At 55.5% G+C, this 13,833-nt stretch overlaps 1 protein-coding gene across 1 annotated transcript in view; it reads left to right on the top strand.

Annotated features, from left to right (window-relative positions):
- Window positions 1–13,833, top strand: part of FARP2 (FERM, ARH/RhoGEF and pleckstrin domain protein 2) — a 76,658-nt gene that overhangs the window by 38,157 nt on the left and 24,668 nt on the right. Inside the window, exons 11-15 of the mRNA XM_087819460.1 lie at window positions 4,137–4,232; window positions 5,642–5,805; window positions 6,144–6,212; window positions 6,666–6,723; window positions 7,452–7,704. Of these exons, the coding sequence (XP_087675586.1) occupies window positions 4,137–4,232; window positions 5,642–5,805; window positions 6,144–6,212; window positions 6,666–6,723; window positions 7,452–7,704 (640 nt within the window). The remainder of the gene's footprint in view (window positions 1–4,136; window positions 4,233–5,641; window positions 5,806–6,143; window positions 6,213–6,665; window positions 6,724–7,451; window positions 7,705–13,833) is intronic.

The raw sequence follows: 13,833 nt of genomic DNA, 5'->3' as shown, positions 1-13,833 counted from the left end.
TTCCTTCTAATGTTAGCAAAGGCCAGCCCTTAGAACTACCCAGAGCTGGCCCTTCCCTGAGCAGCCTCCAGGCCTTGGGTGCAGGCCTCTGGGTGGACACAGTCATCATTTAAGTTAATGAGATGGAACACCCTAGAAGACACTGGGAGGTGCACATGGGGTAGCAGGAGGGTCTTACAGCATTTTTGCATCCCTTGTGTTTGCATAAACAGTTACGTAAATGACCACTGAATTCTGTTTGCAGGTAAGTTAATGTGTCCTGGGGTCTGTGGTGTCCTGGGTCTGATAGCTACACACAGGCCCCTCAAGGGTCAGAGACAGTGGTTGGGCTTCCCATCCTGTCCACCGAGGTGACTGTCCACCTCTGGCAGAGGTCCCCTCTTGGGAGCTCTCTGGTCACTGGCCCTTGCACAGCTGTGCACCTCTGGTAGAGTGAGTGACCCCAAGGCCATTCGCCCTGCATGGTGGCGGTTGGCAATCTCGTTCTGGGAACCTGACTCTCGGCTCTTTCCTCTGGGGGCCTCTCAGCCTGTGGTCGCTGCAGCGACTGGTCTGTCTGGGCTTCTGCTCAGGCTGGCTTTCTTTCTCTTTACCTAGCGTCAATTTCAGTGTCCTGTCAGAAAAAAAAAAGTAATTTTGAATTTAGAATGTTAATTGTGTTACATCCTGGGCTAGATGTGACAAGAACAATAAAATTCGCCCCAGAGACTCTAGCTACCACACCCTGCATGTGGGGGGTCCAGGCGCCACACCGGCTCCCTCTGGTCACTGTCCCTTCACTGCACAGGTTCTCATCGCATGTCCATCCAAGTCCGGCTGTTGTCGCTTTTTACCATCGTAACCAGGGGAAGTCGGAAGGGCAGGGAGTGGAGACTCCAGAGTCGAGAGGGCGGATTGAATTTATTTCTGCCCCCTCAGACACCCTCCCCCAGAATGACAGTGAAGGAATTTTTTCTTCTTTTTAGTTTAAATCAGTAAGAAAAAATTTAGAAAAGGGAATCCAGAAGATGAGGTGTATCAGCAAAATTTTGGAAGTTGGGAAATGGGTAGATTGTGGAGAAGACTGGAATCCAGTGGCCTGCAGGGGAAAAGCTGGGAGCAGACCAGCATGTGCAGGAGTGGACACCGGGTGTCCTGTCCCTTGTCTGGTTCCCCAGACCAGCACCCAGGGGTGATGCTGAGCCTGTGTTCTCCGCATGCTCACAGCTCCAGCCCTCAGTGGCCCGCTTCCAAACACGGCGGGCAGCCGTGTGGCCTTGCTCTTGGAGGACGAGAGACTCGGAAGCAGAAGCAGTGCCAGGAGGGGAAAAAAGAAAAAACAATAAAAACAAACCCTGCACCATCCTCAGAGGACGCGGTTGCATCGCCTGTCGGGTCAGCAGACAGAAGCTTGGTGCTGTGTCTGCTCATGAGGACCTGGTAGCGGCTTCATCCCGCACGTAAAACTCCCCTCTCTTCATTCTTTGTTCTGGCCTCGTTTGCACTAGGGAAGTGCTGGGACCTGGGCAGCTGTACGAAGATGCGGAAGCTCTGTCCTGACTCAGGACACGACTGTCAAGACGGATCGTTACGCAAAGACTCAAAACCGTGTGTGCTGTTTGCTTGTGGGGAAAAGAAAGGGAATTATCCACACACACTATTTCTCACAGAGCAAGCAGGTGGCCCTGGTCGCCTCTAGGCAGGCGCGGCAGCTGGCAGGCCTCTCGGTACCTTTGGAATTCAAACGTTGTTAACGTAAAGCCAGAAAGCCGCACAGTAAACTAGAGGCAGGAGCCAGACAACGCAGGGGAAGTGGTTGGGCTTTACGAGAGGAAAACCCAGAACCTGAGGCATGAACTTCAGGCTGAAAGTGCCTTCGCCACTGTTTATCCTGAGCAGAGGGAACTGGGAAGGCCAGCGGGCGGCTGACACAGCTCCTCTGTGTTGCTGCTGTTTTGTGTTTGGGTGGTTTTATTTCCTTTTTGAGACCATCTTTGAAAATTGTCCAATATGTTACCTCGAATAGGAATTAGAGTAGTTTAGTGTCCAGGCCATGTTTTGGGGGCTGGGAAGCTTCCGGTCTCATTTGGACCCCGGCGTGTATGTCTTGGCTTTGAGGATGTCTCCTAAATCAGGCATCTTGCTGAGATGTAATCCACATGCCGTAAAATTCACCACTTTAAAGTGTACACCCCTACCTGATTCCAGACGTTTAGTCACCCCACAGCCGCGGCAGCAGCCCCTCGCAGCCACTGTAGCCCCAGCCACCTCTGACCGGCATCTGTCTGCGTCTCCTCTGGTCAGTTCACAGAACGGGACTGTGCGGTGTTTGGCCACGTGTCCCGGCCTCTCCCTTGTCCTCACAGTCGGTCCGCGTTGTGCCGCGGATCAGGGCTGCCTCCCTTTCCTGGCTGAGGTTTTTTTCAGTCCCTCTGAAAACACTCCTTGTCTTACTGTCCCCCACCTCAGATTTGCAGGGAAGAATAAATTTTAGGCCATGATGGTCAAGAGTAGAAAATGACAGGAGAATATTTTAATACATTTAAATTTTTTATGTTGAAACAATTCCAAGCTTACGGAAAAGTTACAAATGCGGTAAGAAGAGCCCCTTCCCCCTCACCCACCCAGATTTCACCAGTCGCCCAGTCACTGTGTCTCCCTAGTCTCCAGTCGAGGACTGTCTTCCTCTCCCCACGATTCTCATTGACCCTGAGGTTTCAGAGATTCTAGGCTGGTCATTTTGTAGAATGACCACAATATGGGCATGCCCAGTACTTGCTGGTGGTCAGCCAAGGTTCAGCTTCTTGGGCAAGAAGTCACAGAGGGCAGGATGTGCCTGGCACAGCCTGCGATGTGGCCCATGGCGTCCACTTGTCCCATCGCATGGAATCAGCATCGATCTCTTGGTCCGATGGTGTCCCCAGGCTTCTCTGCTGAACGTCACTGTCCATCCTTTGTAATGAGTCAGCATCTTGTGGGGGACACTGAGCCCTCCTCCCTCTGCCTCCCCTTTGGAGTCTGGTGGCTGCCGAATGACAGCCCTGAATTCCCTTTTCTGTGCTCCCGGGGGGGGGGGGGGTTCTCCATGTGTTTTGTTTCCATGTGTTTTCCTGGGGACTTACGGATTTGGTTATGATCACATTAAGTTCACGTGGTCATAATCTGGTACTTGACCATCTGTTTTCATCATCTTTACTTTGATCTCTATGTTGTCCCACGTTCGGCCCTGCGAGCTGGCTCCCCTGACCTTCCCCCATCGTAATGTCCCCTTTCTTACACGTGAAATATTCCGGGTCCATTTTCTGTTTTGCCAGCCTCACCCTGGATGACCACAGAGCCCCACTCTTCCTAGTGGAGGGCAGTGGTCGGAGACCAGGTCCAGGCAGAGGTGAGCTGAGGGCCAGAGCTCAGGTCCTAAGTGTCAGGGCCCGACTTCCCTTCTGAGAAACGTGGCTCAGAGAAAGCAGCCCTGCGGGCCCTCACCATTACCCCTCCCTGAGCCTCCCTGCAGGGTGTGCTTCAAAAATGCTTAATAGTAACACTAATAAAAAATAACGTGTGATAAAGCCCTATCAAAGACATTAAGTTACCTTTCTAAAACAGATAAGTTAGTGTGTAGTTTTAATTCAGAGTCATTCCCAAACTAAGTGTGCCCGGCTGTACTGTCTGGCAAGACTGTGATGTACATGTTCTCTGGTGCCTGAGCCCCGTGCACGCCCGGCCCCGTGCGTGCTCACGGGCCATGTTGCTGGGCCCCGTGCTCCACGGGCCACGTGCTGGGCCCCGTGCGTGCTCACGGGCCACGTGCTGGGCCCCGTGCGTGCTCACGGGCCACGTGCTGGGCCCCGTGCTCCACGGGCCACGTGCTGGGCCCCGTGCGTGCTCACGGGCCATGTGCTGGGCCCCTGCTCCACAGGCCACGTGCGTGCTCACGGGCCATGTGGTAGACCCCATGGGTGCTGGGCCACATGCAGGGCCCCGTGCATGCTCACAGGCCATGTGCTAGGCCCCGTGCATGCTGGGTCATGTGCTGGACCCCATGGGCGCTCACGGGCCACGTGCTGGGCCACGTGCGCGCTGACCCTCTTGCATGCTGGGCCACGTGCGTGCCTTGCCGGGCTGGCAGTGGTGGCTAAGCACCTGCCCTTGGCTTCCAGCGCTCCACCAAAATCAACACTTTCAACTGGTCCCGGGTCCGGAAACTCAGCTTCAAGAGGAAGAGGTTCCTGGTCAAGCTCCACCCTGAGGTCCACGTGAGTGTCGCTGTGCGCCGCGGGGAGGGTGAGTTCCCTGGCGCCCTCTGCGCCATCTCGGCGTAAGGCACAGAGGCGGTTAAGGCCAGGGCTTGGACTGGGGTCTGGCGGGGCTCCCCGCAGCCCACCCAGCAGTTCTGCAGGGAGGTGCGACATGGGGGTCCAGGTCCGGCGGGGCGGGGTGGCCCTGAGAATGGGCCTGACGAGCCCCCGGGCTGCCGGAGCTGCGGGTTGTCACGGCCTCTGCGCTCTCGGCGGCGAGGCTGGAGCAGGGGGTGAGCGTGACGGCCCCGCGGCAGATCCCATGGAGCTTCCGTGGGAGCGAACTGAGGGGCGTCCCCCGGCCTCCTGTCGGACTCAGATGCTGGCCCTTCAGTGGCTCCAATTGAAGGAGCTTCACTTTCGGTCAGTAAAGTAACAATTGGCTGTGAACTGACTGAAAGGAGCGACGTGGAAGAAGTGTCCGATAGTTGGCAGAAGTCTGGTACTTAAAGTGATTCGGACACGTTCAGACCGCCACACGCACAGGTGCAGAGGGAGTCAGGAGGTGACAGCGGATGGGCTGAGCCACCTGCGGCGGCCGCTGAGGGGCTGTGGGGTTAGCAGCTTGCGGTGGACTCGGAGCCCGGCAGTGCCGCGGAGGGGCCGCCAGAGCCACGGGCACGGCCGTGAGAGGGGCCTGACCGGTTATTGTTCAGACCCCTCTTCCCTAGCTGAAAGGGAGCGTAAGGAATGCCACAGACAGACAAAGTGCAAGCGAAAGGCTGCTTGTTTTCTGTAAGTAAAAAAAACGTTTCCGGCAGTTACTCTGAAAAGACAGGAAAGGAGAGGCTTGCAGGTCGCGTAGCGCAGCCACTGGCAGTCGGCGGGCGCGCTGGCACCGCTGCCTGGTAGTCCCCAGGCGCTCAGGGCCGGAGCAGCTCTAGGGGCCAAAGCACCAGCGCCTCTGGGCGGCAGTTTGGTCGTGTGTCCTGGGGTGAAGCTGGGCTGTGGATGAGCTCAGTGTAGCATTTCCAGGGATAACCCTGGGAGGCGCAGCAGCACTCTCTCCATGGTGGTGTCTGTGGGCCTGGACGTCCAGGGCCCTCGCAGCCCCACAGGAAAGCGGCTCAGTGGTAACCCATCAGCTTGTCCACCGGCACAGGAGGTGCGCTCGTCTCTGTGGGGAAGGTGACAGGGACACGCTCCAGGATGTTCACACTGGGGTGACTGGGTGGCCGCACGTTCTGATGGGTACACAGTGAATGTGTGTACACTGCGTGCTTCTTAAATGTAAAGGGAACCAGGAATCTCCATCTACAATTTTCAGAAGAAAAAGTCTTCTAACATTCACTGCAGAACAGCCGTTCCCTGAACTCCCTGAGTGTTGTGCTTGGAGTAGTTACTTGAACCTCTGCATCTGTTTCCAGGGGCCTTACCAGGACACCCTGGAGTTCTTGCTGGGCAGTAGAGATGAGTGTAAGAACTTCTGGAAGATCTGCGTGGAGTATCACACCTTCTTTAGACTCTGTGATCAGCCGCAGCCGAAGGCCAAGGCCGTCCTCTTCAGCAGGGGCTCCTCCTTCAGATACAGGTGGGCAGCCACGGCCACGGGGGTCCGGCTGGTGATAGAGCTGAAGACAAAGATATCCCTAGTCCTGGAAATGTCGTACAGCGTTTCAGGGAGTTACACGCAGAAGGCAGCTGCTGTCCAGCTGGAGAAAGTATATCAAATAAAATAGTGAGAAAAACAGATTCAATAAAAACTTTGTTTAGAAAATTGGTGGTGCTTATTGCAGAGCACAGCTTTAACCTGTGTGTAGATTTACAAGAAAGGGTGGGCAGGGCTCACTGTCCTTGGACTTCATTGAAAAATCGATGCTGTGAATTACTGTGGCCTCTTTTCCTCAATGTCCAAACCTTCGTCTACAGTGGGAGAACTCAGAAGCAACTGGTAGAATACATCAAAGACGGTGCCGTGAGGAGGACTCCGTATGAAAGGTGAGCTCTGTGGCCTCTAGGAGGTAAAGTGTGTGCTGTTAAAATTAGCACTGTGTTTGAACCCTTATTTGAATAAGTCCTTTCAAACATGTAAACATGCATTTGCCCCTTGAGTTGTGTATTTTTAAGATGACGAATGTCACACCCTTGGTCAATTACTGTTTACAGACACGATGTCACGTTTAGCTTCTTGTGTGCACGTGGTGCGGTAAGCTCTGCGTCTGCACATGCACCTGCCTCTCTCCCTGTGGGCCTTTCCCTTCGTGGGGGACTCGCCCTCTCGGGGCCTCTTGTTTTCTGTTTCCTCGGCTTATTCCCCATTCTGCCCATTTCCAGTTAGGTGCCTTCTGGCGAGTTATCAGGGTCTTGGCCACATTTCCGTTAGCTCCTCGTGGGCACAGTGGGGGCTCCTGTCAGACAGGAACCTGGGCTCACAGCTGGTTCTGTTTGCAGGAGACACAGCAGGACGCGGACGTCCGGCCGCACTCTGACTGCAGACCTGCCAAAGCAGGTGAGTCCTCTGGTTACAATGGACACCATGTCCGTCACCCGCACTCAGATGGGAAATGACCTGGTAGTGTTGTAACGAGTCTCAAAGCCAGTTGTGTCTTTCACCCAGCAATTCCAGTCCTGGGACCCCATCTGCAGAAAGGAGTCCTGAGTGAGGAGAAGGCTTTGTGGGTGGGACGTATGTCACAGTGTCGCTTGTAGCACCAGAGCCACCCCTTTCCACTAACATCATTTTGCTCTAGAACCATTAAAAGTCTCATTTTAAGAAAATAGTGTGACCAGGGGCACATTCAAAATATGTCACTAAATGAAACCAGCAGGTCGCAAAGCAGCCTGTCACATGACCCACGTTTTGATTAAAAAGTAAGACAAGTAGATGCCAGAGGCCAAGGCTGGGGGCATGAACCTCAACTTGTCGTCCATCACCTCAAGCGACGGGATTCCAAGACCACTTCCAGTCGCTCCAGCCATTTGCCTTCCGGGATGGGGGTCTCCTACATTGTGGGAAGAAGTGGGAGGGTGGGGCTGTACCCAGACGACCCTGGCCCTCTGGACTCCCTTCTGCACGGCTGGTCTTTGGGATCAGGAAAGTCTGACCCTCAGCCCATCTCTCTGGAAGCCACAGTAGATGTGTGTGGACTGTCTAGTCTGGCCCAGTTAGCTTTGCGACTTTCCAATGGTGATTTGTAAAATGATCCTATTGTTTGTTTTCTTAATTTCGACCCCCAGAGCATCTCCTTCACCGAGGGCATGATGACTTCCGCGTCCCCACTGTCAGCACACGCCTCCTTCTATTCGGTCCCTACCTCCCCTGTGGCCCCTCCCAGCTGGCCTGAGGTCAAGGACGGCAGTGTCTCTCTGATGGAGCCCCAGGCTCCCCACACCAAGAGGCCGGCTGCAGAGAGGAGCAGCGGAGCCGTGGAGGGCCCCGACGCGAGGCAGGCCCAGCCCCCTGGGCCCCCTGCGCTCCAGCCTTGTCAAGGTGTTGGGGTTTGTCATGTTGTAAGGAGCTGCAGCCCCAGCAGTCCTGGGGGGCAGAGTCACAGTGCCTTAGACCTGGGTGCAGGGGGTGCCGGCAGGGAGTGCAGAGCTGCTGGTAGAAATGACCGTGGCGAGGGAGACTCGACTGTGGGTTCGCTCCCTTCCACAGGGGAGCCCCCATGTGGCCGGCAGGGCGGTGGGGGGGGGCCTGTTTTCACATTGACAAACGCCCAGCTGCAGGTGTCTGAGGAGTTCATAGATGACGACCCGGCAGACATCTCTTTCTTTGCCGGAGGCTCCGAGGCATTTTCTTGCCCATATGGCAGTTTGGCCCTGCAGGCCCCTCTGTGTGGTCACCCAGGCTCTGCCCAGTCCAGCCCAGGCAGGTACTCCCCTGAGGCAGCGCCCACGAGTGTAGAGCGTGGCTTTGAGTTTGGTGGGGGGAGTTGCTTTGGCGGCGTGCACCCCTCTGACACCTCAGAGTTGCTGGAGGTGAAGGCCCAGGCCAGCCTGATGCAGAGCCTGCTGAGCCCGTCCCAGAGCAGCTCCCTCAGCCACCTCCCGATGCTCAGCCAGTCCTTGCACACACCCAGCTCCGCCAACCAGTCCGAGGCCAGCTCCATGGCCAACTTCCCCGCCTGCTCAGTGCGCTCAGAGGCCAGCTCGGCCTTTCAGTTTTCTGACATCCTGGACCAGTTAGAGCAGCTCAGCTACCCACCCACAACGGCCGAGGACTCGAGCAGCACAGACACCGACTCCTGGGGCTCCGAGGCCGAGGCCCCCCTGGACGTGAGCCTTTTCTTCAGCAGCCCTTTTGCACAGACCAGTGGAGAGAGAATCCTTTTCGATTTGCAGAATAATGTAAAGAGTGTGAGTCCAGGAGAGCAGGTGGACCAGAGCCCGTGCTGACCATGCCCGGTCCACAGGCTGGCCCGCACCTGCTCAAGCAGCGAGCTCAGATTGCTGGCTGTGTCTGTCCACGGCGAGGGATTCTTTCTTCTCCTAGTTCTCTGATTGTTCTGTTTGAATGTCACAGAATCAGAACTTTTACTTGGGATGATGTTTAAAACTATGCAAGTTTAAAGTAGATGAGTTTGCAGCGAGGCCCCGGGAACTGGTGAATTGGTCTTGCAGCTTCATTGTTCTGCTCTCTGGTTCAGCTGGAAGCTGGTGTTGTCCACTCCGAATGTCCCATTGCCCAACTCACGCAGGTCTGTAACAGAATGTGTGTAGTCTGCCTGTTGAGGCTGCAGTCTAAGATGAGGCATGCGGCCCAGAGTCATTAGGACGGAGGCTTTGCCTGCTTGTCCAGCCACTGCACGAGGTCCTGCGTGAGCCACACCCTGGGAAAGGCTCCCTGGGGCTGCCTAGGTGTCTCAGTGCCAAGGGCATTGTCCCATTAATGACCTGAGACCCAGAAAGTGCTGTTTAGATAGTGGACTTGGAGAGGCATTGGTTTAAAATGCAATTGGACTCTTTCCTCTTATGTACCTTAATTGGGGGTATAACAGAAAAGTGGAACCAGACACAACAGAGTCGGTTGTCTGCTAAAATGAACAGGCGCCAGGAACCCCTGAGCGTTGAGGGGCCTCGTTTCCTTAGTGTTGTTTCTTGTTGGCCAGGGCTGTGTAACACAGTCCCTGACCGTCTCTCATGGCCCCGTCCTGACCTCCTTCCCCGCGGTGCACCACCCATCTACGCCCCCAGAAGGTGGGCGGGCGCTATGGCCGCACTGGATGCGTAGTCTGGGCGTTGGGGGAAACCTCTGCTGTGCAGCCCACCTGCAGGTGCCTGCGCTCCAGCCTTGGTGACGCACTGTTCAACTTGTCACACCCACGGATTGGGTTTTGTGTTTTGGGTCTTTGTTGTTTAGCCACCTGCTCTTCCTGCGTGGCAATGCCACATTTAAGGTTCATTTTCCTCCCGAGCCCTGTGGTGATTGAGTCCCTCAGCCTCCGCTCCTGTGCGGGACTGTGCCTGTCTGGGGGGGTTTGCTGTGTGACACCCACGCTTGGGGCTCAGAGCTGCCCGGGGCCTCTTGCCAGGGCCAGTCTTTCTCTTCTCATCGGTCCACCCGCAGGGTCTGGGCTGAATGTATTGAGAAATTTCCCGTTTTTGTAGCTGCCTTAAACCTACACTGAAGTCTCACCTTCGCCCGGGTCTCTGGACTGGTGTCTTGAGGTGTGTGACGGCTGCTCGTCCTCTGCAGCTCCAGACCACCTTCTGTGCACCTTAGGGTGCTGGGCCGATTCCAAGGGGGCTGGCTGACCTCTGAGAATAGACTGATGGGAAAGGTGATGTTGTCAGGAATTGCTCATCAGAATAGTGTGTTCTGGACATTTTTCCCCTTTGTGTCACTCAGAAAGCAAACCTTGGGTTTTTGTGGTGAAAACCACAAAGGTGTTACACCTGGAATGCATTTCCTGGGCCTCAGCAGCCGTGTGAGAGCTGCCCAGTCTTCATCTGCCCAACGATGCTCTCAACTAGCAGGGTGTCCTTTGTTTCTTTTTTTAAATACGGTTTTTCAAATTGATTTCAAGGAGAGGAAGGGAGAGGGAGATAGAAACATGATGAAAGCCATCGATCGGCTGCCTCCTGCACGCCCCCGCCTGGGGATCGAGCCCTGACCTCCAGGTTCATGGGCTAATGTTCAAATGCTGAACCACGCTGGCCGGGCTCCACAGCCTTTTTGAGGGGCTTAGCCTCTGCAGCTGTGCGACGGGCAAGGGGTGGGGGAGCAGTGTGGGTGAGCAATTCTCTTTCTCTTTTGGGTCCACAATTTCCTGGGCCCTCACCTTGGCTTCCAGTTCTTTTTGCTTTATCTTAAGCCTTTCAGTCTCCGAATCCTCCTGCACTGTCTTCATGAGCACCGTTCACTCTCACTTTGGGGTATTCAGCAGAGGGAGCCCCTGGGTCCCCAGCAGGTGGTCCTAGCTCAGGAGGTGCTCCAGCATGGCCAGATCCACGCTCTTTAGCTTCTGAAGGGGCTGACTTTCTGGGAAGCAGAGGCTGGAGGTGCCAGGGGCTTGGGATTCCCAGTCTCCTCTTCCTTGGGGCCTTGGGCTCTCTTTGCCTCTGAAGGGCCCACCAGTTCTTTCTGAGACAATTTAACAAGTGCCAAGACACGAAGCTGTAGGCTCTCATTGGTAAAAGGTCAATTGCTCACCTCTTTGGACCTGGCAGCAACATTGAGTGCAGAGGTTGTGTCCAGGTAGGAGCATCACTCAGGGGCAGTGTTGGCAATGCAGGCGCTGTGGGCTGAGCCACCCAGAGTCCTGCAGCAGGTGAGGGAGCTCACTTTCCTGGAGAGACACCCCAGAGAGACCCTGGTCCAGCGCAGCCCCACCTTGCTGGTGCCATCAGGGAGGAGTCAGTGGCTCCACTCTCCTTCAGCCTCAGGCCCTTGTTGCCTGTGGCCAACTGTCCTCTGAACCAGACACACCAATCAGGTAGAGTTTCCTTCCCTCTGGCAAAATGGGGCCAAGCACCCCACTGACCCACCTTAACCGGGAGCAGAGCTCGGCTGGGGAGGAGCTGGCAGGAATCACTGCTCAGAATCAGCAAAGCTGGTGGGCTCTGCCTGAGGCCGGAACCAGCGTGTTTCCTCCAGCCTTCTCGGAGCCCCAGGCCTCTGGATACAGGTCCGGGAGGTCCACACCTCCTCCTGGTAGAAGGACACAGTGACAGGCCAGGGCCGGCCCTCAGCACCCTCCTCCCTTGAGGGAGCCAAGGAATCATTCAGGTGGCTCTGGCTGCCCAGCGCTGTGCGCCCCTCCGTGACCTGTGGCCCATAGCCCGGAACACTGGCCACCTCCCTTCCAGCAGGTGCCTTAGGACTGCTGCTCTGATCAGGCCTAGACGTCACCCAGGATCCCATATCCTATAGGTTCAACCATCTGTTAAGTGGTCCCCTATCCTTTCTGGAAGCTTAACCAGGGTCGAGCATCACATCTTTGAGCTACTGGTAGGGCCCCTCCCATAAAATGGTTTGGTTTAGTTTCTTCAATGAAACTATTTTCTGGAGATATTTTAGCTTTTTGTTTAGAAAGTTTTCAAGATTTACAAAATCGAGAGCAGGAATATAAGGACCGAACCCCTGTGTCCACCACTCAGTGTCCCAAAGCTTGGCCTCATATCTGATCTTAATGAGAGGTGGTTTGTAGCAGATACTCCGACATCCAGAGCAGCCCAGGGCGAGGACCGCAGGGCCGAGCCCGCTGACGGCTGTCAATAGTGAGAGGCCTGTGTGTCGTCCAGCAACGCCACCTGGGGAGGGCGGCCCCGTGTACCTGAATGACGGGACAGTTGTTCAGACTTGAGTGAAATATGTAGACTCAGAGCCTCACTTTTTCGGCAGCTAGGGGCTAAGAGTGTGGTTGAAAAGTGCCTGGGAGATATTGACAGTTCTCCCTTTCCACCGGTCAATCTCAGCTCAACCCAGGGCCTTGCCCCCAACAGGAGGGCCCAGTGGGCTGGCATAGCCAGCTTCCCACAGTCCTGCCCATCCCACTCTGCCAGGCCCTGCAGACTGTGCCTGTCGCCCCCACTGTGCCCACCTCTAATAATGCACCTGCTTCAGGTAGAATATTTATTTTTACTAGTTACCAAGTCTATTTTCGTATTTAAGCTTTTAAACCCAGGTGCTCTACATAAGCCAGTCTGTGGATGTTGACGTCAAACAGCAGCTGGCTCCCAGTTAGGGGGAAGCGCCCAGACCACGTGGTGCTCGGGGGCACCTCCAGCCATGCAGCATCTTTTCCTCTCAGTGCGGAGTCAGGTTAGGCTCCCTTTTCCACTGAACGCACGTTTTAAAAATAGTGGTGACAGATGGGCAGTAAAAGCAGCAACCGGGAAGGTTTGATATGAAACACCCTTGGACCTGTTGGTTACGTGACGCCTGTCACTGTCGTCCTGCAAAGGCTTCTTGATGGCTTCTGTGTCCCGGGACATTCTGCTCCCTGCTCCGGCTTGGCTCCCGCTGCCTCGCAGGTGACCGGAAGCACCCGGTGCCCGCACAGCATGAACCACATGCGTCCCTGCGCATCGTGTGTAGGTGACACTTGGTGCCAATTCCCACGTCTCACGGTACGGTCATTCCCTCCTGGTTCACGGAACTTAAATCCGTCACCAGAACAATTACTTCACAGACGAAATGTTTCTCAGGCATTGAAATGGAGGGTTTTCCTGTCTGTCCTCAAAGCCATGGTCCTACTTCCCGGGGTTTACTCGTCCCGAAGGTACAGAGCTTGTTCCAGCTTGTGGGGTGGCCCCTACCAGTCCCGGTCACACACTGTGCCTGAGGGTCCCAGGTGCTGTTGTCCGCAGGAACCATCAGTGTTCCCCTGGGAATGGGGAAGGAGCTGGCGTTCTGTTAGCGTTTGACCTCAGTCACTCTTTAGAGAGACGCTGTGGCCTGGCTTGTGGTGCTTACAAAGCTTGTTTTCCATTTATACATTTGCAGACATGTACTAATCGGAATTTTAAAATTTGTTTACTCAATAAAATGAGCAAATATTTACCATGAAATCTTAAGTGGGCTTTTTAGCTTTCCCTCCTCTTGCTCACAGGCTTGATTTACATAATTAAAGGCTATTTCGCATCTTAACTCCCTGAAACAGCTACAGATTTTACATCTTCGCTTAGGCTTTTGAGCAGCAAGCAGGCCTTGCCTGGTTCGGAGGGGGGCAGCGTCCCCTGAGGCCAGCGGGGCGGGGAGGGGGCCTGCTTTTCTCAGCCTTAGCCCTTGTTCGGCGGCCGTGTAGCCCGCGTGGTCGGGGGCACAGGTGGGTGGCGGGCGCCTGCTCTGAGCCTGTGGCTCTGGCCAAGGGCATCGCTGTGTGCAGCCTTAGGGGTAACCAGGTGGTCCCTGGGCTGGTCCTGTGCACAGAGCACATGCTCTTGGCTTCTTAATTCCGAAAAGGACATTACCGCCTTCCCCCCATCGCGTGGAGCCCACCCTGTAAGATCCCTGACCTGGAGCGTGGCCGGGCTCAGGTTCTGCACAGGCTTTACTCCAGCTCTGAACTTGTTTCCCACTCGGCCAGCACGCTTTCTGCTGCCTCCCAGAGCCGTCCCTGCCCAGGCCCCGGCCCACTTGGATCCTGGGGTTGGTGATACCCCGCCCCCCACT

Source organism: Miniopterus natalensis, chromosome 8, assembly GCF_054644295.1.
Source record: "Miniopterus natalensis isolate mMinNat1 chromosome 8, mMinNat1.hap1, whole genome shotgun sequence".
NCBI lineage: Eukaryota > Metazoa > Chordata > Mammalia > Chiroptera > Miniopteridae > Miniopterus > Miniopterus natalensis.
Note: the sequence above shows the minus strand (reverse complement) of the source record. Positions and strands in the feature narration are given on the sequence as shown.